The sequence below is a fragment of the Daucus carota genome, chromosome 7 (genome assembly GCF_001625215.2).
Source record: "Daucus carota subsp. sativus chromosome 7, DH1 v3.0, whole genome shotgun sequence".
In the NCBI taxonomy this organism is placed as follows: Eukaryota; Viridiplantae; Streptophyta; class Magnoliopsida; order Apiales; family Apiaceae; genus Daucus; species Daucus carota.
The window spans coordinates 6115035-6142888 of NC_030387.2; the positions used below are offsets into that span (position 1 = coordinate 6115035).

At 33.7% G+C, this 27854-nt stretch overlaps 3 protein-coding genes and 1 long non-coding RNA gene across 5 annotated transcripts; all 4 read left to right on the forward strand.

Annotated features, from left to right (window-relative positions):
- The first annotated feature begins 686 nt into the window (after window positions 1-686).
- Window positions 687-12527, forward strand: LOC108194492 (UDP-galactose/UDP-glucose transporter 5B). 2 transcript variants are annotated; one of them, XM_017361449.2, is made up of 13 exons: window positions 687-913; window positions 4458-4576; window positions 6023-6170; window positions 6927-7040; window positions 7252-7344; window positions 7532-7597; window positions 9018-9116; window positions 10169-10248; window positions 10941-11053; window positions 11339-11427; window positions 11589-11675; window positions 11767-11835; window positions 11959-12527. In XM_017361449.2, exons 3-13 carry the CDS (start codon window positions 6060-6062, stop codon window positions 12073-12075), a joined length of 1038 nt encoding a protein of 345 aa, XP_017216938.1. In that variant the 5' UTR covers window positions 687-913; window positions 4458-4576; window positions 6023-6059; the 3' UTR covers window positions 12076-12527. The 2 variants fall into 2 exon arrangements, with proteins under 2 accessions (XP_017216938.1, XP_017216939.1); XM_017361450.2 differs by having other exon boundaries at window positions 774-913; window positions 4458-4572; window positions 11959-12220.
- A 1507-nt stretch (window positions 12528-14034) lies between these two features.
- Window positions 14035-18003, forward strand: LOC108194500 (thioredoxin F1, chloroplastic). The gene is made up of 3 exons (XM_017361465.2): window positions 14035-14453; window positions 17468-17567; window positions 17696-18003. Exons 1-3 carry the CDS (start codon window positions 14131-14133, stop codon window positions 17828-17830), a joined length of 558 nt encoding a protein of 185 aa, XP_017216954.1. The 5' UTR covers window positions 14035-14130; the 3' UTR covers window positions 17831-18003.
- A 1633-nt stretch (window positions 18004-19636) lies between these two features.
- On the forward strand, window positions 19637-21841 carry LOC108194485 (alpha-amylase). Its single transcript, XM_017361437.2, has 4 exons — window positions 19637-19931; window positions 20143-20281; window positions 20577-21370; window positions 21462-21841. Exons 1-4 carry the CDS (start codon window positions 19806-19808, stop codon window positions 21711-21713), a joined length of 1311 nt encoding a protein of 436 aa, XP_017216926.1. The 5' UTR covers window positions 19637-19805; the 3' UTR covers window positions 21714-21841.
- Window positions 21842-25065: 3224 nt separating this feature from the next.
- Window positions 25066-27457, forward strand: LOC108194508 (uncharacterized). Its single transcript, XR_001801418.2, has 3 exons — window positions 25066-25274; window positions 26732-26956; window positions 27050-27457. It is a non-coding gene; the product is annotated as an uncharacterized LOC108194508 (long non-coding RNA).
- Window positions 27458-27854: the final 397 nt, after the last annotated feature.

Sequence of the window (27854 nt, forward strand, 5' to 3'; positions counted from 1 at the left end):
ATTTCGCATTAAATCGTCACATAACATTATATTTTGTAGAAATTTTCAGAACTAAAACATATACATACATGAAATAGAGTAGCATTTTACACTAAATTAACTAATAACGTTATACTCTTGCAAGAAACAGACGTGTATTTTTTTTTATTTCTTAACCAAATATTGCACACATGAAATTAACGAGGGTGTATTCGATTGGGATTTTAATGGATTGTTTTTAGTCTACGGATTTTAATGGATTGTGTGTGATTTTGATTTTGTGCGGATTCTTAATAAAATGTCGCAGAGTTTATAGGATTTAAGCACAATGCTTCAAAATCCCATTGATTTTGGTGGGATTTCAAAAAACTTAAAATACACTGAAGAATACTACAAAATCCATCATTTTATGAAATGCAAAAAAATCCATCAGCATTTGAATACCATCAGATTTTAATGGATTTTAAAGAATCCCAATTGAATACCATCGGATTTTAAAACATAATTTAAAATCCCAATTGAATACCACCGGATTTTGTAGCATAATTTAAAATCCAAATTGAATACCTCAAGATTTTAATGGATTTCAAACAATCCCAATCGAATACCCTCGGATTTCATGAATGCAAAAAAATGCTTTAAAATCCCAATCCAATACACCCCTCTAAAAAGTGATTAAAAAGTGATATATCGGACAATTTCTCGCCAATGTTGTGTATTTTGTGGGGGCCTTTTGTCGCTAGTTAACTGAGTTCTAAATATTTCCTCCGCTCAGCTCAGGGCTCAGCCTTGTTCTCTCTCAGTCCCCATCGCGTTGTGCTCAGTCTGTGCCGTACACCGTATATCTGTCTTCTCCGCCGCGCTATGCCCTAATCGCTCGCTTCCCAATCCCGTATTTGATCGCCCTGCTTTCTGATTTTCTCCGATCCTCCAGGTAATTAATGTCTCTGATTCGGTCTACTTCTCTTTGATTTTTATTCCCTGTGCTTTGGTTGATCAATGTAGTTTCCGTTTATGATTCTATAACTGGATATATCTTAATATCTGGCCTGACAATAACATCATCAATTCGTAATATTGTTTTATTTACTATATACGATTAGGCCTTTATTTGTTGCGCACCCTGATGGTGGCATAGAGGATTCTAGTATGATTACCTGCTTTATAATTGACTTTGTTGAACCCTATATTTGCCGTTGATAAAATCGTTCTCTGGTTGAGGCGCGGCCTAAATGTGCGCAAGAAAATTCGTTACAAACGTTTTCCATGTACTAATGAAGACCATCTTGTGAGGGCCAGAGCACAGGAGAATCAAATATATATAGTTAAATGAAGCAAGTAGAGAGTAAGTAGATATATATGCGTCAACTAATGAAAGCTCATATCCCTCCAAAAGATTCTGATTATCACTAATTTTGGTACATTCGCTATGATAATTACAAGTGTGAAAACAGTTATAGAAGGGGGGGGGGGGGGGGACAATTAAAACAAGAGAACAAAAGATTAAGAGTTCCCTTGCTGCAAATCTGAAATACAGAGTCAGTTAATTACCAAGGTATTGGTTGTCAACTTTGGTATTTGGTTCAATTCCCTAAAGGAAGTTCAGTTGAATATCTTCTTGAATTATTTGTACAATGTCGTTCATTTGGTCATTGTAGATCAAGTGCTGCTTGGAATCTATCAATGTTGTTATAAAAGAGACGAACATCCAATTATAATCATCTAATCATATATAGTACATAATGGAAAAATGAAGGAACAAACCTAAACATGACACCTTTAGTAGGGGAAATTTAAATGATAACATATTGATCGTCATTCTTGTCTCTGTTGTACTAGGCGCAAAAGCCAAAAACTCACCATTGCCAGCAAAAGTTCTAAAACTTGATCAAAGGCGATGCATCATCTTTACAAACTTCAATAACCAATTCCTTTTTAATGTACCTGCATAATATAATAGAATTTCAAAAAGCAAATAAAACTAGGGTTTTAACGAGAGCAATGTCAGCAAATAGTTAATTAAGATATGGTTCATTTTTATATTTCATTATCACCACTAACTTCCAGGCGGATTATAGTGTTTTAATGAGTGTTAAGATGTCAAGTGAGGATGTTCCATTCTTTAATAGTAGAGGTTTGATGCCTTATTATTAGGAAATGGGAGTATTACTGACATTCTGCTCTGTTATAGACATATTTTACGCAAATCCAAATAATATAGAAAAATTATGTAAAGTAGTACACACATAGCATCCTCTGGACCTTATAAAATGTAAATTAAATCCATCAACTATATAATATATAATTCAGGGCAAGGCATTGACAGGTTAAAAGCAAGTTATTGAGCCCATTTGGGTGGGCCTAAAAAATGGCTTACGGCGGCTTATAGTGACTTTGTTGGAGATAAAACACGAGATTCAATCTTCTAATACAAAGCAGACACACAACAATATATTTGACGTGGAAAACCCACGTCCCAACTTGTATTATTAATCAAAACCATTATCAATAATAGAATCAACCAAACTTGGATACTCAAACCTACTACTCAAGTATCCGCCCGTAAGCGATACCTAAGTCTACATCTTGAGCACACTTATCAAACACAATATGACTATGTATATATAGCCATCTCAAACTAGACAAATCAGAATCTAATTCTAAAACAGCTACACATAGTCCTAATCCAATTCTGATTTTCAACTCAAATCAGAATCCAATTCCAACTAGGTATTCTATCTTTGCGACCAAGACATATCTTATAATAATTGTCTAAACATACAATTATTATCCTTATATATTTTGGATCACCAAAGTCCATGTTACCTTGTAATGGGCTGATACCTAACAATCCTCCCCTTCAGCCCAATACAATCAACAATCACGATGAAGACACCGGCGTCCATCCGCCAATGCCTCCCCTCGAACAAGAATCTCCGCTTCTCGTTCTTCCAAACTTTGAGGATCACCAAATTTCACTTTAATGAACTCCCAACCACCGCTCTTTATCAAAACGGTATATCCATCTACAAAATCACGTGCATCAACCCCGAGTGCTCTTCCATCCATGAGTCACCCGATCCTTGCTTTCACAATCCTCCGGCCTCTAGAAGAACCATCCAATCTTCTTCCATATTGAGTCCATCATGATTGATCCACGGTGCAAGTCAACCGTCATACCGCACGTAATTTTGTCTCTTTCCACTTTCGCAGCTTCTTGCTAGCAAAACCTACATCGTACTTTACATTTTCCATTGAATCCCGAATTTTTCTCCAACCTCGTCTCATGATCCTAACCTGGCTCTTGATACCACTTGTTGGAGATAAAACACGAGATTCAATCTTCTAATACAAAGCAGACACACAACAATATATTTGACGTGGAAAACCCACGTCCCAACTTGTATTATTAATCAAAACCATTATCAATAATAGAATCAACCAAACTTGGATACTCAAACCTACTACTCAAGTATCCGCCCGTAAGCGATACCTAAGTCTACATCTTGAGCACACTTATCAAACACAATATGACTATGTATATATAGCCATCTCAAACTAGACAAATCAGAATCTAATTCTAAAACAGCTACACATAGTCCTAATCCAATTCTGATTTTCAACTCAAATCAGAATCCAATTCCAACTAGGTATTCTATCTTTGCGACCAAGACATATCTTATAATAATTGTCTAAACATACAATTATTATCCTTATATATTTTGGATCACCAAAGTCCATGTTACCTTGTAATGGGCTGATACCTAACAGACTTAATGTTAGAATTGCTCAGCTTAAATCATCAGTTCGGGTAATTTTTATATTATATGGGACTTATAAATTGTTGAAAATATAATAATAAAAATAAATATGATAGGTTATTCATTTTTGTGTTGATTTTTTTTATAATTAAAATCATAATAATAAAATAAGTAATTGAGAAAAGTACATCTTACCATTTCTTGTCTTTAAGTCGGTTTGTAGCTTATTTTTAAGCTTTAGCTAGCTTCTGGCTTGTTACACAAGTTTGATATTTTTCAGTCTAAAATGATTTTAAGCCCGCATTTAAAGTCTAGGGAAACAGAATCATTGTCTGGTTGCTCACTTGCATATTGATCTTTGCTCAATAATTTCGAGACAAGGATCAGAGACTTTTTAGCACAAGGAAAGCCTACTCTGGCTAAATATGTTGCAAATGTAATAACTCTTGTGCCCTCCGGTTATGATGCTCTTGTATTTTGTTATATTGCTGACTTATTAATGTAGACTCGTGGAAGAAATTTAAGAGGGAGAAGACATAATACATTATATTTTAGTTTAAAGTCAATTCATATGTATACGTGTACATTTGTGCTGGTTGAGCTTTGAATGCCATTACCTTGTATTTTCATCGATGTAAAATTATACAAAACAAATAGCAACATCTTCATGCCATGTGATTTGGTTATATTGGAAGCGGCTTTATATTTACTCTACAGGAAGCGGTTGCCAAAGATTTTGCTATACCGGTTAAGTCTCAACGTTTCTGGTACTGCGCAAAGAGAACCATACATACTGCCCAAATCGACATTTGACACCTCGGGACGAATTGTGGTTGGTAAAATACTTGCACTCTTTCTTGTATTTATTTGTTGCACATCCGTCTACTGTTCTTTCAATTGACATATTTGGTTAAGAAATGTTGTTGCATTTTCCCACAGTTTTCAAGACATATATGCTATGCCTGCTTTCTATACTTCTTTTGGTTGCCGTAGTTACTGTGAAACTAACTTGTGCCATGATATTACATTCTGTGCCAAACTATAATTTTGTAACTATTCTATCCAATATTAGGTAGAAACCAAGAAACTCGGTTAGTAACTATTTACATGTGCATGTTCAAGCTGACACAGGCCTGCAAAGGCACAAATTACAAGTGGTGTCCTGTTTTTGTTACTCAGGGTTTGTCAGCTATTTACAATCAGTGAGACACAGAATATGTATTACCATATTGATGAGTTTGTAATAAGGTCCGTCTGCGATTGAAGACGACATGCATTGCAAGTCAGAGCCCACACTTAGGAGGATATCATAGTTAGCTTTTCTAATTACTTCATTAGGCTGGAAAAGAGAAAACACGCATTAGGTGCCCATGTGAGTAAAGAACAAGCATCTTAATACGACTAAAATAAATGGACATGTCATAAGCCAAGGTATTGATGAATTATTACTTGCACTCTTTCTTGTATTTGTTTGGTGCAATTCTCTGTAGTGTTCTTTTGATTGACATATTTGGTTCAGAAATTTTGTTGGATTTTCCACAGTTTTGAAGTCTTTGTAAAGGACATCTATGTTATGCCTGCTTTCTATACTTCTTTTATTGCGCATAGTTAGTGTGAAAATGACTGGTGGCATGAGACTATATTCTGCACCAAAATAATTGTCATAAAATTTGATTGTATGTATTTTGAAGAGACTTTGAAATCATTCTCCGTATCGGTAGGTAAATTCGTATTTGGGGGTGATTATTGGATATTTGCGGTGCTCCGAAGCTTGGTTTCAAGAAACTTTTTGCTTTTTGTAGTATCGATTATAATGACGAAGGGGTTATGAATTTATGATTTTTGGAACCTCCATAAATATCATTGCATTCTTCTTTTCTGTTGTATTTTTATCGTATCTTCCAATTTTGTGGAGAGATGTAGAAGTGATTGTAATTGTGTGCAAGAGATTTGGAGATATTGAAATTGTTTACAATTGACTTATATGTTAAAATATGTTAAACTATTTGAAAGGGAGCCCTTCGTTGTTTCTAAATCTACCCGTGTCCTGTGAAACTCAAATATTAATTTGTTGCTTGATTGAACTTAAGTAGGATTGAAGTTCACAACGATGTAATGTGTTTTGAAAACAACGTCTGTTTATTGTTCGGCACGCATTGTACGTTACGCATTTGTTTATGTGAAGACTCTTGAAATCTCCTCTCTCTTTTAACCTTTTGGTGTCCGGACTCCTGAGCCAACTTTACTGTTTTTGTTGTTGATCTGTGAATTATATATCCCAGTGATTTCATCATTTGGCGGCGGTGGAGTTTGTGTGATATGGCGGAACCACCGGTGTCACTTTCTGCCGGAAAAGACCGGATTCTCTTGAAAGGAGCTTTTGCTGTCACAGGAATCATGTCCACTCTTGTTATTTATGGTCTTTTACAGGTGTTCTCTCTCCCCCCCTCTCCCCCCCTCTCCCCAACCCTCCCTCCATCGCTATCTGATTTTAACTATGCAATTTTGTTGTTGTTGTTGTTGTTGTTGTTGTTTTTTTTTTGTTTTTTTTTTGTTTTTTTTTGTCATATGCAATTTTGTTGTTGTTAATTGTGCATTATTTTGGTGTTTTTAGTGCTAAATAACTGTATTCCAATTGTTTTATGTAATGAAGTACGCAACTTATGAGCAGAAAAATTTACATTGGTGAAGCAGGTGCAATTTACTTTGTTCAGTTGTTTCAAAATACGTATATTTATCAACATTATGGATTTGCATTTCTTATTATCTGTTTTCCCAGAAAGGGGGGGGGGGGGGGGTATATGAGATAATTCTGGAACGTGAATTTGTAATTTATTAGTTGAATAATGTATCAGGATTGGGTCTAGTAGTTGATTAGTTTAAATGTTTTACTAGATTGATTGTTAGGTAATGTAGTTTTGTTGTGATGGATCGTTATGTTAATGTTGTACATATGTTGTCGTGCATACTTATTATCTTAAAATGTGTTCGATGGTCTATTCAGTAGGTGGTGTATCATAATGTATCCTGTTCAGTCCATACATAACTACCGCTAATACCTGATTATCTTTTAACCTCTCTTAATATGTTCTTAAAGATTTAATTGGAGATAAAGTTGTAGAATGATGAAGTATGGTCATTTTTGAATTCCTAAAAAAAATATTGCTTTTAATTTTTTTATTTTAGGAGAAGATCATGAGAGTTCCATATGGACCCGAGAAAGAGTATTTTAAGTACTCATTATTTCTTGTCTTCTGCAATCGTGTTGTGACATCTGCGGTGTCTGCTGTCACTTTATTGGTAAGTAGTTACTAATTTATGCATTTTCAGATGGCAGAATATATGATTGCTTCTAGTCCATATGCATATCAAACATGGCACTTCAGTATGTTTCCATGCTATCTCCCATTTCACAAAGTAGACTGATCTTTCCTTTCTATACTGTACTAATCAGACATTATTGGAAGGTTTCAACATCTTTGTAACTGATTCTATTGGCTGTTATTTTTAGGCGAGTAACAAGACCTTGGACCCTGTTGCACCAGTATATACATATTGTGTTGTGTCAGTATCCAACATATTAACGACAACATGTCAGTATGAGGTATACTATTATCAGTTCCAGAACTTTTACTTATCATCACCATTGTAAAATATATTTGATTTTCAAATGTAGTTCATTGGAATCAGATTTGATACTATTATGTGTTATATTAATGAATTATTATAAATGCTATTTATAAAGCTACAATTATCTGTTTACCTTGACATTTTCACTAATCCTTGTACAGGCTCTCAAATATGTCAGCTTTCCTGTCCAGACGTTGGCCAAGTGTGCTAAAATGATACCCGTAATGGTAGGTTACAATGGGTTTTCTTGGTCATAATCACTGTTAGACCTGTCTAAATATCTCATTGTAAGATAGTTGGTTTATTATCTATGCTATTCTCTCAAAATATTTCTTTGTTATTATTAGTTTTTTTTACATGGTATAAAATCTATCTTATGTCCAAGTAATATGTTACTCATGCGCCTCTGACATCGGCTATGCTTTTCCTAGGCTGAGAAGTAAAACTTTAATAAAGCCAGTTTTTTTAATTATAGTATTGCCCCATTTGATCTACAAATCTATAGTATCCTAATTGGCACTGGGTACGGAACCTTAGTTTCCTGTTATTTGTGCTTTCTTGGCAACCTTCACAATCATGTTTACTAACCAAATTGGGAATGTATCTCCCTGGAGCTACATATTAGATATGCTGATTGCTGATGGCAGTGCACATGTGGAATGCTATTGTGGCTACTAGTACATACATATCTACCAGCTCTTTTAGGGACAAAACTAAAACCTTGACGGCATTTGTGTGCTCGGAAAGGAGTGAAATTTTTAAACTCTTCATTAGCTCACTAAAAGCATTATGGATAATTTTTTTTACCTTTTTTTTTTAAAATCCGGAACTTTTTGGCTGTGAATCAATATTCTATCAGCCCTGCTGAAAATATTCTTTTTTCACTATACGCAAATAGTTAAATCTGGCACTTTTTGGTTGTGATATCAATATTCTATCAGCTCTGCTGAAAATATACTTTTTAACTGTACTTAAATATTGCACTCATCTTTCAACCTACCGTTTTCACATTATTCTGTGCTATTTTCTTGTTTATTGAGGTTGTTTTATGTTGCACCTTGGATTAACTGCAATAAGAAGTTTGAAGGTAAATCATATGTTTTAGAGGAGCTTGACATGCATAGACAAAAGAACCATTAATGTGTTGAAACAATCCTACATCCTAATTGGCAATGTGTTGAACCATCAGGTCATCTCTTGAATGAAGTGATATGCTCTTTTTACAGCTATCACCTTAACTGTATAATTTTAAAAGTGTAAATATTTTATTCGTACTGAAAAGAGAAAACGTAAATATGTAGCGGAGATTTTTGAGAAAATAGGAACACATAGCGAAGAAGCACAGTATGGCGATAGCCGATACCATAACCATCTAGTTCAGGACTCTGATAAACAGTGCATTGGAGGAGACGTTGTTGCAACTATTCATATTTTAGCATGCTTGCCTCTATATAAATAGAGGAGAAATGTCTTTGTATTCTGCAATGTTTGATAGCTAGCTGCCCTATTGTTGGCTGTCATGCAAGAGGAATACTTACCTATACTCTTTTTATGTTATCTCTAGGGTTTCTTAGAACCTTTGTTGAACTAATCTATATTTAAAGTTTACATATTTTTTTCTCAACTCATGTTTTTGATTTTATCCAGGTTTGGAGCACTGTCATTATGCAAAAGAAATACAAAGGACAAGAATATTTTTTTGCATTACTAGTTACTCTTGGGTGTGCATTATTCATTTTATATCCGGTAATACTTTATTTGCCATTATATTGCAATAATATCATTTGTATCCTTTTGGTGTCTATTCGTCTATGCATTGTAATAAGTTGCAACACATAGTTGTGAACTAAGGTGCAATACTGAATGTCAACCTGATAATGTTTATATACGTTCAGCGTTGTAACTTGACCTAATATTGTTAAAACCTGTGTTCTCTAATCTCTATTAAGCAAATAACCTAATTATAATATTTAAGGATGATTTGGTTCTTTACTGTGAAAATAATTGGCATGATTAGCAGGGAGATAGCCCTTCATTGGCCGTTGCAGTTTTATTTGATGAGTCACAAACTTAGGCTTAACCAAACTGGAAGAATCAAATTTTTGGATTTAAAATTAATTAAATGATAGTTTCAACTAAATAATTACCACCATTTAATAAATACAACTGTTATAGAAACTTTATTGTGGAACACTTGATATTTAGGTTTCTCTTGAATTGGGATTTCCTGGATATGGATTTTTACTTCTTACCAACCTTGAGCATTTTCTCCTACTAATCTATTTATTTCTTCCCTCTCTTGAATCTTCTACCTTCTGTGTGGTATTGCTTTTCGGTCAGCTTAGCATCTTTGAATTTTATATATTTCTGAATTGAGTTAAAAGTTTATGGTTCATTGAGGTTCCTAGATTACTTTAACAGGTACTCCCTCCGTCCCTTCCATTTCTTTACACTTTCCTTTTTGGGGTGTCCCATCCAATTCTTTACATTTCAAAACTTACCAAATATGGTCAATGGGTCCCACCACTTTTCCACTTTTCTTTCCTTTTCACACTACTTTTACTCCACTATCTCCCTTTTATACATTAAAAATCAGCGGGTCCCACCACTTCACCCACTTTTCTTTCTCTTTTCAACTACTGTATTCATATTTCTTAACCTCCGTGCCCAACCCATTCGATAAGAAATGGGAGGGACGGAGGGAGTATATATTAGTTGAATGATTTATGCTTTAATTCATGTTAATGGTCTTTAATAGCTTGTACATAATCTGATGATTTAAAGTGACATCCTTGTAGTCATCTGGTGATATTAGCCCTTACAGCAGGGGAAGAGAAAGCACAGTTTGGGGAGTTTCTTTGATGGTCGGTTATCTTGGGTATACATCAAAAGCTCTTCTACTATGTTATGTATGCCTATATTCTAATTTATTATACTTTTGAAAAATTTATAGAATTATAGTTAGTCTAACTAATCCCGGCCAGAGTACAAAAGGGTCTTCTCAAACTTGAATTTTGGATAAGCATAGGCTTAGAAAATGTACGCTTCAGTATTCATTTAGAATAATTTAATGCTGAATGTGCTCAACTGTCTGGATAAGGTCAACCTGCTGGTTCTCATGACCCTTTAAGAAAACCGTAGCGCTCTATCTTTCCATTTGAAGTTTGTAAGCATTAATTTGTGAGGCCTCTAGTAAAAAAGATCAATGTGAATTTTTACTACTCATGGTGAACTAACAAGTGGAACCTATTGCGATTCAAAATAGTTATACAACTCCATGTTTTAAGTATTATATATAATTACTTGGTACTTCTGCATTTCCTTGTAAGGCCCTAAATTTACTTCACTGTTGTTGTCAGTAAGTATTGCAATAGCATATACGTGTGTTAAACTGGAATCTGGATCTTTAGAAATGTCAAATGCGAAGATATAGAAGTTTGATGCTGCTGAATCCTACCAAAAATGTATTTGTGTTTCTTACCCTAAAAATCACAAGCTTGATGGCTTTAGTATGACATTCCGGGATGCTGGTCCATTGCCTTAACTTTTTCCTTATCTTCAATTGTTCAGGCTTGATGGGTTTACTAGCACGTTCCAAGATAAACTATTCAAGGGCTATGATATGGAAATACACAATCAGATATTCTATACAACACTATGTTCTTGCATACTGAGTTTCATAGGTTTGTCTACCTGTATTTTAATGTTATTAAGTTTCAAATGTATCTCTAACAATAAGTCTCATGACTTTTATTATAAAAAGGGCATATGCCATTTGAGATACGTCTACTTGACTTGTACCCTTTATTTTGGTCTTAATATATCAAGTTATTTCATGTAGTTGCTCCTTTATTATGTTCCCTATGGAGAATTTCATTAGGCTCCCTGTCCTGTTATTGCTTACAGACATCATGATGCACTTGTGAACATGAAATGATTACTAATCTATTTTTTCTGGTTGTTTGTAGGTCTTATCGTACAAAATCATCTTCTAATGGCAGTTGATTTTATATACCGTCACAATGATTGTTTACTGGACATTGCGTTTTTGTCAACTGTAAGTTATCCCTAAAGCTAATCTGTAGGGAGCTATAACTGTTGCAAAAACCTAATATACTAACTTTCTTTTCCATTTTTGATCCCATAATATATGACAAGAGTATGTAACTGCATTTATACTATTTGTAAAGGAACAACCTAATGTAAAGCTTTTTGCAGGTAGCAACAGCCAGTCAATTCTTCATATCCTATACAATCCGCACATTCGGTGCACTTACATTTGCTACCATTATGACTACAAGACAGGTAATGTGATTAGTCACCAAGAGTCTTGTTTTTTAGCTTTGTAGATCATGATTCTAATTATGTTGCTCTTTAATATTCTTATCTCTTTTAGTTGGTTAGCATTTTGCTATCATGTCTGTGGTTTGGTCACCCGTTAAGCTGGGAGCAGTTTATTGGTGCTGTAAGTGAATCAATCCCAGTTCCTTTGTCAGTAGTATATATAGATGGTATTGTTCATAACTGCTTGTATTGGACAGTATCAAATAATGTGACTCATACCCACTTCTCTTCATTTATTCAATAGGTTATCGTCTTTACTGCCCTTTATGCAAGAGCGTTTTTGAGAGATAAGCCTAGAACGCCTTTACCCTTAAAAGACGAGGAAAGTGCAGAATCTGTTCCTTTAAAGGTGAATTCATAGGCAACATACCCTTGTCGGGTAAGTTGTGGTTCCTTTTCATATATATGTTGCTTGGGCTAGTTTTTCCTGTGAGCAGTGACATTCTTGCAAGGTTGTGAGAGAGGTGGTTTTATTATTACTCCTTGAAAAGCAACAATTGCTTCATACTCCGTTTATAATTTATCTGACCAGTCTTTCACGCTATTTATTTCCCGGAGGAAAGATGAAAGTATAACCAGTAACCACAAAGCTGTTTTGTTTTTTTTGTTATGTTCCTACTTCGATTAAATTTTCCATCTACTAGGTAAATGTAGATTAGTGTAGTCCTAGTTATAGAACTTTACCAAGATTTTGTAATGACCACTAATATAATTTGTCATTACCAACATTAGCAAGATTTTGTAATGGCGGAAGGCTAATCTTTTATATCAGTAATTGTATTACATGATTAACATAAACTTGGTGATGTTTCAGCTTATTTTATCCCAGCATATATATGGCATACAAAGATTATTCTTACTAAAAATTGCTCTCTACTTTTGTTGCCATTCGAAATGAGTAGCATGCCTGTAGTGGTAGTAATAGCAGAGACCGTGTGCCCTCATTTCCGAGGCCTGTGATATAGACCACCATGTGAAATTAGAGAAAAAGTTCTCATTTTCGTGTTTTTGGTTTCTGCCAACTATGAACAGCTGAAATATTGTTGATTCAGAAGTTCTTTTGTAGCAGAATTTTAGAACTATTATACTGATCTGAATCAGAGATTATTAGGGCAAAAAAGAGTTTGTTTGAAGTTTACTACAATTATAATATAATTCTAAATACTTGTTCAGTAAATCAGTAGCCGGTTTCTTAGGATTATGCCAGATTCGTCTTGAGCAATACTCCCTCCGTCCCCTTTTACATGTCCACTTTGAAAAAAAAATTTGTCCCAAATTACTTGTCCATTTCTCTTTTCAAGGCAACTTTTTGTATGTTTTTTCAAAAATAACAATTTCCAATGTTTGACTAGCATATATATATACACAACTCTATCTAATTTATTACATTTATTAGGGATATATATGAAAACAAGATATCCAACTAACATTTTCTTAAGATGCGTTATTTTTTCAAAAGGGACAAGTAAAAAGGGACGGAGGGAGTACTTTTCGTATTATGAATGACTGATGAGTAGAAACGATTTGCCTCTTCTTCTTTCATTAATTTGTGTGCATCGAGTTTTGAAACACGGGCATTAGATGTGAAGGCTAATAATGTCAAATTGATACTGTATCATGGTGGATCCAAAATAAACTTTCATTTTGCTCAAGTTTATAGGATGATTGTGGTTCTCGAGTGGGAGTTATTAGCATTGCTTGTGAACTGTTTCCAAGGCAATTGGTGCAGTTATGTTGTGTTTGGTTGGGATGGATGAACCTGGAAGGAATGAAATGAAATTTGAACGATGATGTTCCAAGATCTCATAAAATCTCATGGATTATGGAGATTTAGGAACATAAAATATAAGAAACAATCCAAGAAATCTATCATATTATGAAATTTCAAGAAATCCATCAGCATTTTTCTAACATCATATTTTAATAACTTTTAAATAATTTCAATTGAATTTAACCTTATTTTTAGGAATAAAAAAAAACCCTGATAAGATATCACAAGATTTTTAAAAATAATTTAGAATCTGAATTATAAACCCCAAGATTCTATCTATATTTTTTCAAAATCCAAAATATATAGACTTGAATTTCAAACAAAAACAAAAACAAATTATTTAAAACCCGAATTCAACACAAGTCTGGTAATCATTCAGTTGTGACAATCCCAGCTCTGCCACAAAAATTATCGAAAACTGAAATAACCATCACACCCAATAATTAAATATTCGCACAAAACCGAGGATACCCAGGGGCAAAACCGTCCAACCAGTTTGCAAACCAACAAACAAACAATCTATCTCTAGCCTTTCTGTTTCACTTTCCCATACTGGTCCACAAATTATACTCCACACAATATACAGATATATATGTAATAAAGACACATTTATCAACTGAATTTCAACTACTAGTGCAATCTGAAATGGCTTCACAGCTGCAAATCTCCTCAAGGTTCCAACAAAATGGGATGATGGGTCTGAGTTCCACTTGTTTATCATCATGTTTGTCATCAAAGAAGAGTGAGGTTTGCTTCATGATCCCAAAAGAAAGGAAAGAGAATAGTCTGATGATGAAGAAGAGCCACAAGGGTAATGTTGGTAATGACAACAAGGGGTTGTTGTGTTCTAAGTTGGAGACAGTTGAGGCAGCTGTGGGTGTAGTTACTGAGGTTGGTAAGGACACTTTTTGGCCTCTTGTTAAGGCTGCTGCTGATAAGATTGTGGTTCTTGACATGTACACCCAATGGTATCTTTCTTTCTTTCACATTTTGACTTTAGTATGAATTTTCCATATTTTTTTATATGTGATTGATCGACACTTCGACAGGATTTAAATTGAAATTAGTAGGATCTTATGTTATATCTTGAGTGACACTTGGGATATCCTTAAAAACAGGCTCTTCTGTTGTTGCTGGAGCCTTGTGCTTTGGTTCTGTTGTACTTTGGAAAATGGGGTTTTAGGGGTTGTGTGTTTTTGGGTTTCTGATGATGGTGAAATGGTGTTAGAATTTTAGTCATCTAGTGGTGTACTCTTTTTTATTGAGTATAATAAGCTCCCTCTTGCGTGTTTATGTGTCCTGAGAATTGGGAACTATTAACTGTGAATGGTTAGCCTTCAGTAAAGATTAGGGTAAATTTGGTTACTGGAGTTGTTTATGAATTGGTAATTCTGGTTGATTGATAGAGGAAGAAAGGGAGAAGGATATCTGTAGAGTGTAGAGGGATGCTTCGTGAAATCATATACACGGATATATGGCTCTTGGTCCACTAGAACGACTTGTCTATAGTCTATAATTACATAGAGATCAGCAATCAATACTTGCTATCAGCAGTCCACGATAGAGTCATGGTCTACTAGGCCAAGCAGTTAATGTGCCCCCATGCCATGTAAGGAAGATTCTTCCCAGGTTTGTTGGGGTGAGTAATTAGGATATTACGCTTCCTTTTTAAATAGAGAGATGAAGTGAGTATTCCCCTTTCATTGTGGCAAATTAATGGTATTATGGTCCTTGTTATATAGAAAGATAATTGGAGTATTCCCTTCCCTTGTGATAAATTATCACATAAAAATCTTATTCTAAGCTTCGTAGTTTGGTTCAGCTTATTGAATGTCTAAGTTAGCTGAACTGGACTGACTTACTTTGGTCACTCAATAACTCCATGATCCATTTATACACATTCAACACCAAATGTACAAGTACAGAGTGTAATTTTCACCATTCTTAAAAGAGAACTAGCTAAACACCACCCGAAAAGGGTTTGGATGCTACCAGAAATGACTACCTTCATATCATTATATTTATCATGCTAAAGTTCTCTGGCTTGCTTGTTGCAATTTCTATCTGAACAGCAAGCTGGTAGTCATACTAATTTGCAATTTAATAGCATGTACACAGTTTAAATGTCATCATTGCATATCCTGGCGAAAGCCATATTAAGCAACAACTGAAAGATGGAGTAAATATCATTTAAGTTTAAACTTTTTGGTAATAGATCAAAACATTTAGTATCATAATGGAGCTCATTTGATTTGAACTCCTTTATTCTTAAGCTTTGAAAAAGTTATCATGGCGTGGTTTATATAACAAGAGTCTTGCTGAACTCAAAAGTTAAAAGAGTATAATCAGATGTTCTCTTAAAAAATTATCCTCTCTGTTCCTATCTTTCCCTCGTTAATAGGAGTCCTTAATGCGGAACAGCATGTTAAAGTTAAAAAATCGTATTACTTTGATACCATACTAACACTTTTTATGGAAAAAGTCTGTGAAGATAAATAATTTCTGTCTTCTGTGAAATAGAGATAATTTGAGGAAGCGATATAGAATATGAGGGAAGTTATATCTCTTTGTTAAAGCATTTAATAACAGCTCATCTAAGAAATTTAGGTGATGGTCTAGAGTTGCATATATCATGTAGATACGCAATGCTATTTTGCGCTTCAAATCTGATTGGCTAAACCTATCAGACCCAAAAAAGAAAACTGTAGATGATCAGAAGATAGAGTTTGACTGTCACTGTGAGTTAAGCTTAATATGTTATGTGCCATCCAGATCTGAATGACTAAAATATCAGTCCCAAAATAACATGTAGTATGTAGAAAATCAGGAACAAAGTTTAACTATCCCTGTGAATTCAATATTCTCTTATGTGCCATAGTCAGATAGATATACCACATTTTGGTCTTTGTTGCAAAATGTAAAAAAAAGGCAAAATAGAACTATAGTTCTTGAATATATTATTGATATCTTCTAGTAGTTTGGGCGATGTGCAAATTTGTGTTAAACCAGTAGTGCATTATACAAGGGTGATATGGCCTTAGATCATTATAAGAATGATGTTTATTCCTGTTTTAAGCTTTTAAGTTATAATTGGGTAAGAGAGCTGTATTTGGAATAACTATGCCATTTACTAGAAGTTTTGTGTTCAAACCTTAATAATATCACTTTACCAAATATTCTTGAATTATGTTAGACTGTGTACCTTTTTAGCACGTTGTTTGACATGTATAAAATATGTCTTCCCAGTATTCTATAAAATAGTATGCTTATACAATTAAAGGCTCCGCTTGTTTGCTGTAAAATAACTTCTGGGCAAACTTTTCTTATGAAAAAACTTTCTGAGAAATGTTTTTTCTTAGAAAACAATTTGCTGGAACGAAAAATACCTAAAATTTTAAGTGATACAATTTTGTAAGTAGTAGGCAACAAGTGATTATAGCAAATTAGATGATTATAGTACCTGTCTCAAGTAAGATACCTTAGCCTTTACATAAAGTTCATGTTCAACATGCTGTTTTTTAAATCCAAAAATCAAAACAAGGCTATACTCTGGAAAAAGGAAAGGAATTCTTATGCCCTTATTACTATGTTATGGAAGCTATTATAGATGGAAGAGTGTGGGTCAAGTTCGATGGACTCTAACCGGAAAATGTAGGCAGCTGCATGCAGATCCTATAATGCGAAACCATGCAGCATACACTCCAAATTCAGATATCTGTGCAGAATTAGCTGAATAAGAAATGAGGGTTGGTAACACAGGAAAAAGTAAAAGCTAACTTAGATGAGTGTAAAAAAGTTCATCTCAGAGTAACAGACTCGAATATCTCCTAGTTGGTATAGAATTAAGCTAACTACGCAGATTAACCATAGAGTTTTTTAAAATTCTAAGACACTCTTACGAACTTTCCTAAGTTGTAATATCAATTTACAATTTATTGAGCCATACGGTCATCCTAATCTTAAATTTTTTACAAAATTGCAGGTGCGGTCCTTGCAAAATTATAGCTCCCAAATTGGCGGAACTGGCTCAGGAGTATTCTGATGTTGTCTTTTTAAAGATGGACTGCAACCAGGACAACAAGGTTGGTTGTCGTTACCCTTGATAACTTAACCTCCCACTTTCTATAAACTAGTTATTTCTCTATTTCTGATATGTTCGTATTCGATCATGTATCTTATGGTGCATCTTTTCTTATTTGTCAATTGCCAGCCTCTGGCGAAGGAGCTAGGAATAAAGGTGGTTCCGACTTTTAAGATAATTAAAAATGGTGAGATTGTTAAGGAAGTAACTGGTGCCAAATTGGATAGAATAGTATCTGCGATTGAGGAAGTTCGATCCAGTTAAGAATATTATCTTGCTTCCAGAACATAATCGTCACCATGTAAAGTTCTTCTATTGTCATTGCTAGCCTGTTTATTCGATCTCCAGATGATTTTCATTGTATTTTATGTCCTTGATGCTCGTACTCGTGTATGTAATTCATCTTCTAGAAAGGAGGTTGATGCTCTTTGATTTGACCTGGTCTACCACATCATCTACTTTATCCAGGGGCATACTGTTTTGAAATTTAAAAAATTGGTACTGACAAATACATACTGTGCCCAGTAAGATAAATGTGTAATACAAGTTGATCCAGATTTATATTTATATTGTGAAGTTTCAAATTCTAGTAGTGACAAATCTATACATCTTAATTTATGTTCTACGGCTAGTAAGAACACTTTTCTGGTGAAAAAGCTTAGGGCAGCTTCGAGGTTTGCTTTCGAGCTTGCTTAAATTGACTGAATCCGAATGAGAGACCGAATGATGCAAGTGTTTTCAGATATAGTGACTGGTTTCACTTAACCGAGACAAGTAGAGAATTGTTTCAGAATTCAACAGAAAGTCTGCTTTTTTTAAATCTCTGTTTCAAGAAACAGACCTTGTTCCTTGAGTTTTAAAGTTTACAGTAACTTCAACCAGTGATTACATATCTTTCAACAAGAATAACTTTTAAGTGGATCCTGCATACGTACAAGAACCATTGCGGAATTTATGAAAGTACTTGCACATTAAGCTCATTGCCAACTTCAACTGTCTGATAATTTAATCAACAATCACACTGCTGCATCCTCTACTTGGTTTCCACACATCGGTTGTGTCCTTTATCAGAGAGGTGAAAGCAGGATGCATGTGTTATAATCTATGATGAAGGGTCCTGCACTATAGACTGTGCGTAGAAATGAAAGGAGGAGGTGGTGTAACAATTGAAGTGGTCATTTCTGTTTTCAAACCATTAACATGCCGAATTTGAATTTAACCCTTTATGTTTTCTGGATAATTAAGTTTCCTGCAAGTTTAAGTAACTATAAATTTAGTAAACTAAATTTTACCTAGGAATTGCTCTTGGAGGATGAAAAGTTTGTTATGACTTGGTCCTGACATGAATGAGCATTATGCTTTTCTGGCTTAGCAGGACAAAGTTGAACTTTTCTACAGTCAATATTGAATACAAGTCTGTGGTACTTTTTGTTTTTGCTAAGAAAACTACATAGACAAATGTTTGTTTCCCATTTGTTCTCCTACATAAGAATAAGTTTCCTGAGCTCATTTATCTTTTATGAGACCAAATATACATTGAACTCCATGGCTACTGCAGTCTGGGATCTTGTATTGTATCCTGTTCACTTGCACTCGATACACGTTATGAACAAGATTCATGCACTGATTTGATGCTTCATAGACGACGCGTTTAATAAAAACATATTTGTCACTTCAACTATTGGAATAAAGAGTGTAGGCTCTGCAGTAACCAATGCCTTAGTCAAGTACTGAAATACAAAAGTCTGCAACCTTATCCTCACATTGCTCATATGAATTCCCCCACTGTCACAACTATACTAGAACTCTCCTGAAATAAAATTAAGTTGAATCTGAAATATAACTACTGCATTCTTTTGATGCTCCTAAATACGTACTCTAGTAAGTATAACGGATGCTCTCCCGCTGTTAAACAAACAACTTGGTATAAAATGATAATATGAAACAAATTGAAATTCGTAAATAAATTAGCAAAAAAAAAAGCAAAATAATTGCTGCTTGATGATTTTGTTTATTAGATTTTATTAAATTCGCAAAGTATATATTCCATGATGCCAGAATTTACTAGTGAATGGCTCTGCGGTCTGGATCCTGGTATGAATTTTCTAGGTTGGAGATGTTATTTTCCAGACTTCCAGTGCAGGATGGCCAACTTTTTCCAGACTTCCAGTCAATCCTGTAAGCTGCAAACAAACTTTTTCCATCTATAAATTTGTAATCTTCTGCATTGAGGTTTACTATGAGCTCTCTCTTGAGCAAAGCAACACTAATCATGCCAACTTTCGCCACTGTTTCATATTTCCTATGTCTTTTTCTGTTAGTCCTACCCACGTTTGCAGCAGCAGCTCATACGTTGTTGTTTCAGGTACATAAAGTCAGCAATTCCTTAGTTCTGACAATTTGCCTATTTCATTAGTAGTATATAGGAGTTTGCATGTCTCTGATATGCAATGGCAGAAATATTAAATTCTTGGGTAATCTTGAAATATCAGTGATAATTTTAGTACTAGGCATTTCAGGACTTCAGAATTCTGGCTGATATACCATGTGTAACATTTGTTAATTTGTCATGAAAGGGATACAACTGGGCGTCATGCGATAAGCCAGGAGGGCTGTACAATTCATTAATCAACTCTGTTGCTGATCTGGCTGCTGCTGGGATTACCCATGTTTGGCTCCCTCCACCTTCTCAATCTCAAGAAGGCCATCCTCAAGGTTCATCTCTTTCTCCGGGTTTTTCCTTACATTTCAGTCGATTACAGAAGTTTAAATATACGTGTTTGAAGCGTTCTAGACGTGACCATTTCAACATGGCCATTCTGAAGTAGCTAGAATGACTTTAACACGTGAAAGTTTTTAGCTTTGCTTCTACAATTGCATGGACCATATTTTTAGGTTCCTCTAAAATCTTCGAAAAATCTCCATTCTCATGCGACGAGCATGCATTTAATGCTATTTCTCATGCCACTGCATTCTTGTCATATTGCTTGTTTTCTTCTCCTTTGTTCAGGATATATACCAGGAAGGCTCTATGATCTCGACGGGTCTAAATATGGCAACAAGGAGGAACTAAAAGCACTGATTAAAGCTTTCAGTGACAAGGGAGTTAAATGCATTGCTGACATAGTAATAAACCACAGAAGCTTGGAGAAACAAGATTCCTGCACTTTTGAGGGAGGAACTCCTGATGATCACCTTGACTGGGGCCCTTCTTCCATTTGCAACAACGACGAACAATATCCTTGTGGCACGGGGAATCCAGATACTGGAACGCAGTTCAATTTAGCTCCAGATATAGACCATCTCAACCCGAGGGTACAAAGAGAATTGTCAGATTGGATGAACTGGCTCAAAACTGAAATAGGATTTGTTGGCTGGAGATTTGATTTTGCCAGAGGGTATGCTCTGAGTATTACCAAGGTCTATATGGAAAACACAAAACCTGATTTTGCTGTTGGTGAGTGGTGGGATGATCTTGCTTACTGGAAAGACAGGGAACTAGACAATAACCAAGACAAGCATCGCAATGATATAGCTCAGTGGATTCAGGCTAGTGGTGGCGTTGTCACAGCGTTTGATTTCACAACTAAAGGGATCCTTCAAAAAGCTGTCAAGGATAATGAGCTGTGGAGAATGAAGGACTCCAAGGGAAATCCTCCAGGTTTGATAGGAATTTCACCTGGAAATGCTGTGACCTTCATCGATAATCATGATACTTTGTCTCAGCAGGTCTGGCCATGGCCATCTGACAAAGTAATGCTGGGATACGTATACATCCTAACTCATCCTGGAATTCCATCAATAGTAAGTTGTACATAATTATACTAATCATTCTGCAAATCTTTAATTTGCTGCTGTATATGAACTGATAAGAGTTGCTTAACACTATTTGCAGTTTTATGACCACTTCTTTGAATGGGGATTGAAGCCGGAACTCTCTAATTTAACATCAATCAGAATAAGGAACGGAATCAGTGCAACAAGCACTGTGCAGATTGTGGCTTCTGAAGCTGACCTTTATGTAGCAAAAGTCGACGACAAAATATATGTAAAGATTGGATCAAGGTTTGCTGTGGGAGACCTCGTTCCGCCTAATTATAAAGTGTCTACCAAAGGAAAGGACTATGCTGTCTGGGAGAAAAATTAAGTCCAGTACTCTTGTATGTCTAATAAAGTTTAAGGCTTCAGCCTTTAAGTAGTGAGTTTTCTGGCCTTTGCACTGGTGCAGCTGCTCTATTGTTCTTCAGCAAAGGAATTGAATAAAATTTTACTGCAGTAACTTCTATTACTTTTTTACATGTAGTGAAAAAAGGAATGGCTTATAAATAAGATTATAATCATGAATGAGCTAGAAGCAAAATAAGTTAAACAATGTAAAGATCATTATAACAAGGAATGCAGTTCCCCAGTCATATCCTTCTCCTTGATAGAACATCCCAAGCAAAACCATGAACATCACAATGAACAATATAAAGCCATATCCAAAATTTCCATGATCTGCATCTCTGTCATATCCGTAGTCATCGTCATCATCATATATTCGTCTCCCACTACCATTACCGAACATTCCAGTACTAAACACATAGATAAGTATAATCAAAATAAGGGGACCAAGGAGTGTAGTGGAAACCATGTACACCACAAGAATCAACATCAATGGTACTATAATCGACTGAGTAGTGAAGACGAGTAGGAGGAGGACTAGAATGGGTATGATCACGAGGAAATCAAGACTCATTTTCTCAAACTCAGAGACTGATGAGACACTGCTTATGACAGAGTTTCCATAGATGATGTACCATAAGGCGACTACCATCAGAAATGGAATTACTGGAGATGGTCCGACGTCCACCATTTTGCTTCTGATCGTCGCAGTGTTCTCTGATATCTAGGATGAATCAGCAGACTTATAATCATATGCAAGTAGTTTGATGGAATTAGGATGAGGGTAGTTTTGAATAAGGTGTAGCTATTTGAGAACATTGTTGGTGAATATGAGTACGTGTTTTGTGCATGAATTTTAGTCCCTACTTCTCCTGGTTTAAGTGAGAAGATAGATGACAACAAGGTTTGGCTTTAAAGCATCAACAAAAATAAGATGTAACATAATACAAGCAAAGAGATACTAGTTCTAAACAAATTTAAGTGCACAACATAAGATTTCTCCAAGATAGAAAAGGCCCGTAATCATGTTCCAGCAAGTTTCGACCTTTTACATGTATTAATTTCAACTCTTGAATATTTTTCATCGACTCAATAGACCATGAAGCTGTGATTCGCTTTCCATGACAATTGCACAACAAAATCAGAAAGGACCATACATTGTGAGAGGGAGAGTAATGTATACTGAATATCAACATTATCACACTGAAAAAACTCAAAGCAATATATACTGAGAATCTAACTGTACAAAACATCAACCCTCCATACACCAGAGAGAGAGGACTGACTTCTGGACAAACATTAGTGACCCTACAACCCATCTAATGGTTACATCCTCCCTGATTAAATACCAACAGGATCCTTTTTAGTGGCCACTGGCTACACACTTTTGCATCATCTTCTCTGGGGGTTAGTTTACAGAGGCAGAATATAAATTGTTTGAGTGTGAGTCAAATTAATATTGGTTAGTTTTTGGAAACTATAATTTTGATTATGATTAGTTATAAAATATTTTGAGTTCAATTTTAATTAATCAAATATTTATCTTTAACAACCTAATACAACACCTATATTTTATAACAATTAATTATATATTTGAAAATTATTTAAATAGCTTAATGAACCACTAGTTTACTTTTATATATTAAATGATAAATGATAGTTAAGTATAAGATGAATTAAAAAAAAGTGCCGAAATGTGACCAAAAATAAGTACCAAAAGATTAACGGTGTGCATGAGACTATGAGAGTAAGATTGCCAGGAAGGAAGGAGGGGTTATGCAATTTTGATTCTTACCAAAAGTGCAGTTGAAAGAAGTGATATTCGAGGGGACATAGATTTAAGTGTATATATATATCATATATATAATATTTAAATATTAAATAAAATTTATAGATGCAATATTGAAATCAAATAGAATTAGATTTTATAAATTAAATATGTTCTCTACTCTTTACATGCTCTAAACAATATAGAAGAAGATTTTATAAAATTTAAATAGAAATAGATTTTGTAATCAAAATATGATTTTTTTTAATGTTTAGAAAATACTAATCATGATATGTTATAATTTGATATACAAATATATATTATAAAAATAAATATTCATAAGTAATTAAGATATATTTATATTTTAGATTGATTTATATTTGAACACTTGTCTATAAATACACACACACATATAATATTTAAATATTAAATAAAATTTATATTTTTAATTTTTGAAGTCAAATAGAATTAAGTTTTCACAAATTTAATATGTTACTCTTTACATGTTCTAAAAAAGATTTTATAAAAATTAACTATGAATAGATTTTGTAATTAAAATATGACTTTTATTTTTTAAATATTACGGAATAAATACAAATCGAGATATCTTATTATTTATACAAATATATATATTTTTAAAAAATATACACAAATTATTAAAATAAATTAATATATTAGAAAACATTCATATGTCATAAGCTAATACATATTTTAATATATATATATATATATATATATATATATATATATATATATATATATATATATATATATATATATATATATATATATATATATATATATATATATATATATATAGTTACTCTTCTTAAAATGAGAACCGGGAGAACTTCCTTAATTTATCATATTTTGACTAATCTAAACATCAAACTAGTGGGTACCCAATATAAAAAATGTATATAAAACTAGTCTCTTCCTAGCTAGTCAAAAAAAAATTCAAAAAAAAAAATCCACTGCCACGTCATCAGTGTTTTTTTTTTTTGTTTTTTTTTTCGGCTAGCTTAATGATATACATTTTTTGTGAAGGTGCCCCTAGCGGGGCCCTTCAAATGAATGAGATTTTGATAAATTAAAAAAGTTCTCACGGTTCTCATTTTAAGAAATTTCTCATTTGAGCAAGTGCCTATATATATATAATGATCTTGACGTTTCTTCAGCAACAGAAGCGTGTATCATGCAATTATGAAAAAATATTATGTACAATCTTATTGCACATAGTAATATTCTGATTGATTATGTGTAATTCTATATTCCTAAACTACCCCTTATCAACTAGATTTAATTGCTTATTTTATAAATTACTGATTATATCATGATTATAAGATCAACGGTAGATAGACGGGTTCCTCAGTTTTCTTGATAAGCTGGGTTTTCTTAGGATCTTCCCCATATATATATATATAGGCTTTTATTCTATGGAGACTCATTTTATATGGAGTCCAATGGAGAACCACCTCCATTGATCTTGACCATCAAATCAGAATTACATCTAACGGTTACTATAACAGATAATAAAAATTAAGATATTATTACATATAATTTGTTACATCTGTTATTTTTTCCTCTCTCTTCTCTCTCTCTTCTCTATCTCGCTAGCGGCTCTTTCATCTCTGTCGCGTGTTATCTCCCTGGAGGCCGTTGTTCTCATCTCTCTTTAGTTTAAACCACTATGACATGGCGTCTTCAACAAATGAAGCTCATTCATCCACTATCAAGCTCAGATTTGTGATAATGTCGATTTAACTAATTTATCAGGTTCATTATCTCTCTCCCTTGATTTCGATTTTGTTACACTTACAATTATCTCTCTACATCTCTGTTGATTTTGATTTTGATTTTGATTTGTTATATGTTAAATTTTAAGTTTTATTATTTCTCAGATATGTTTTAGTTTCGATTGATATTAATTTTGCCTGGTTCCGTTGTAGAATCAAATCAATTCGTTTTACTTTTAAGGTTTTAGTTGTATTGTTCCTTATTGCTCTCGCTCTCTGTTGATTTTGATTTGTTAAATGTTGAATATCAAGTTTAATTATTCATCTGATATGTTTTAGTTTAAGTTTGTATTATTATTTCCTGATCTTGTTCTAGAATCAATCAGTTTGTTTTAATTATTTAGTTTTTAGCAGTAATGTTGCTTTGGTTCTACTGGGGAATCTTTTTTGTAAATAATAAAGTTTGTTGGTTCTATGGTAGAGTCAAAATAATAATTTTCCTAAATATCTACTTTTGTTATAGTTTAGATTCCACTGTAGAACCAAATAATGTTTTACGAATCAGTTCCAAAGGTAGAAGTTTTGCTTACAAACTATGTATTCTTTTAGATTATATTTTTTTACTTGCTTGCAAATATACTGCCATGTCGAGTTCAGTAGACACTTGAGTTTTAATTTACACGATTCCACTGTTAGCTCTCTGTTCTGAGCGGACTTTTGTCAAGAGGTGTCATAAACTAGAGCTGATTAAGTCAGGGGCTGAAATATTATTAGCAATTTGTTCTTTGTAGATATCATCAGATCCCTTCTCTTTTGCATTATATTGAAGGCTTCCCTATTTCATGTAAAGGATTCTATTTACATTCTTTGGTTTTTCTTCTAGTTAGGATTTTGTTATACTCCGTATGTTTTATATGTTTTTTACATTTTTCTTGATAAGCTGCATTTATAGATGTTACAAATGTAAAGTTTTAAAACTCCAAGCTGGCACTTGGAAAAGTAATTCATTTTTCAGAACTATATACTCTTGAATAGTTACTGATAAATGATAATTTATGTATAGAACTGGTGCGAATAGATAGTTTACTCGAATCTTTTGCTCATATATTTCTGAATAGACGTTCTTTATTCTTCTGATATTTTTATTTGGAATTTGTAGCCACTTACAAGATGCTTGATGTTTATGTATCACGTGTTTAAACTAGGTTTGTTTCAAGCTTTTACATTTTTTTTTATTCTCCCCACAAATCACATAATTCATTCTCATATGTACTTTGATAATTTACTTGTATTACTTTTATGATCAGCACATGTCCAACATTGACTGAAGTTTTTTGTTTCTTTATTTTATTCCAGATATATGCTCGTATACTTTTCTATCTTGCATCTTCGTTATCATGCTGGTCTCGTCACCGATGAAATGCTTTCTTTGCCAAAAACACCAGATATTATTGAAGTATATCTTTGTGATTGTTGCAGTTTCTGATGCTATTGCAGATCTTTTTGAGAGTGTTAGAATGATATTTGCAGCTGGGGAGAAGGAGAGGACTGAAGGTTCTGCAGGATTCATATTGGTTACATCCTTTACAATGTCAAAAGTACACTCTTTTCTGGTCTCTGAGGGTGTAAGCCCAACTGATTTTGATGCTTACATCTGTAATAGTGGTGCAGATCTCTATTATTCATCTCCTCAATCAGAAGAGAATCCATTGTTGTTGATTTGTAAGTATTTATGTTTCTCTTGTTATCTAAGAAGCATCTCAAATATATTTTTCTTTCAATCAAATGCTCATCTGTTGTTGGTAACTCTTTCAGAGTGCCGGGGCGTCTATGTGTGCGGAGCTTGAGGCAACTATTTTTCCAAAGGGTGGGAAAGTGATTGGTACTACTACAAACACATCCCGGAAGAGCTCTGTAGCTGGGAACAGTCCTGGAGTTCGACTAATTTTAATAAGAAGATAGATGAGGCTATTATCATTGGTCACTTGCATAGGCTGAATGAGAAGAATATATCAGCTTAGAACATGAAAATATAAGTTTACTCAAATATAAGATTGTGCTATTTTTTCATGCTTGATGTAATTATGTATATCATATTTTCCCTGTATATCTATGTCCGTGGAGACATTAGACATGGTTTTCGCAATTGCTTTTTGTCGCAAAAGACCAGTGGATTCATTAAGGCTTTGGATTTGTTAAATGTTAAATTTTTAGTTTTTTATACATCTGATATATTTTAGTTTATATTTGTATTATATTTTGTTGGTCTTGTTTTAGAATCAAATCAGTTTATTTAAAATTTTGATTTTTAGCTGTACGGTAGCTTTGGTTCTACTATGAAATCTTCTTTTTTGTAAATAATGTAGTTCGAAATTATTTCTTGAATTTAGATTCTATTGTAGAATCAAGATAGTGAATTTATTAAAATTTTAAATTTTTTTCATAGTTCTGTATTGTAGGCTTTGTTCTACAATGGAATCCTTTTTAACAGGTCCTAATTAAGAAAATACAGCATGTATATTTATGATGTTGTTTTAGAATCAAGACATTATCCTTGATTAATATTAATTAATATTGTAAGTTTAATTTATAATTTTTATTTATAATTTTTATGTTTGAT

Excerpts from the sequence above, each read along its gene's own strand:
- LOC108194492 (XM_017361449.2), top strand. The coding sequence starts at position 6,060 with ATGGCGGAACCACCGGTGTCACTTTCTGCCGGAAAAGACCGGATTCTC. Across the intron at positions 6,171-6,926 it reads TTATTTATGGTCTTTTACAG|GAGAAGATCATGAGAGTTCC; the intron begins GTGTTCTCTCTC and ends TTTTTATTTTAG. Across the intron at positions 11,054-11,338 it reads TTGCATACTGAGTTTCATAG|GTCTTATCGTACAAAATCAT; the intron begins GTTTGTCTACCT and ends GGTTGTTTGTAG.
- LOC108194500 (XM_017361465.2), top strand. The coding sequence starts at position 14,131 with ATGGCTTCACAGCTGCAAATCTCCTCAAGGTTCCAACAAAATGGGATG. Across the intron at positions 14,454-17,467 it reads CTTGACATGTACACCCAATG|GTGCGGTCCTTGCAAAATTA; the intron begins GTATCTTTCTTT and ends ACAAAATTGCAG. Across the intron at positions 17,568-17,695 it reads ACTGCAACCAGGACAACAAG|CCTCTGGCGAAGGAGCTAGG; the intron begins GTTGGTTGTCGT and ends GTCAATTGCCAG.
- LOC108194485 (XM_017361437.2), top strand. The coding sequence starts at position 19,806 with ATGAGCTCTCTCTTGAGCAAAGCAACACTAATCATGCCAACTTTCGCC. Across the intron at positions 20,282-20,576 it reads TCAAGAAGGCCATCCTCAAG|GATATATACCAGGAAGGCTC; the intron begins GTTCATCTCTTT and ends TCCTTTGTTCAG. Across the intron at positions 21,371-21,461 it reads ATCCTGGAATTCCATCAATA|TTTTATGACCACTTCTTTGA; the intron begins GTAAGTTGTACA and ends CACTATTTGCAG.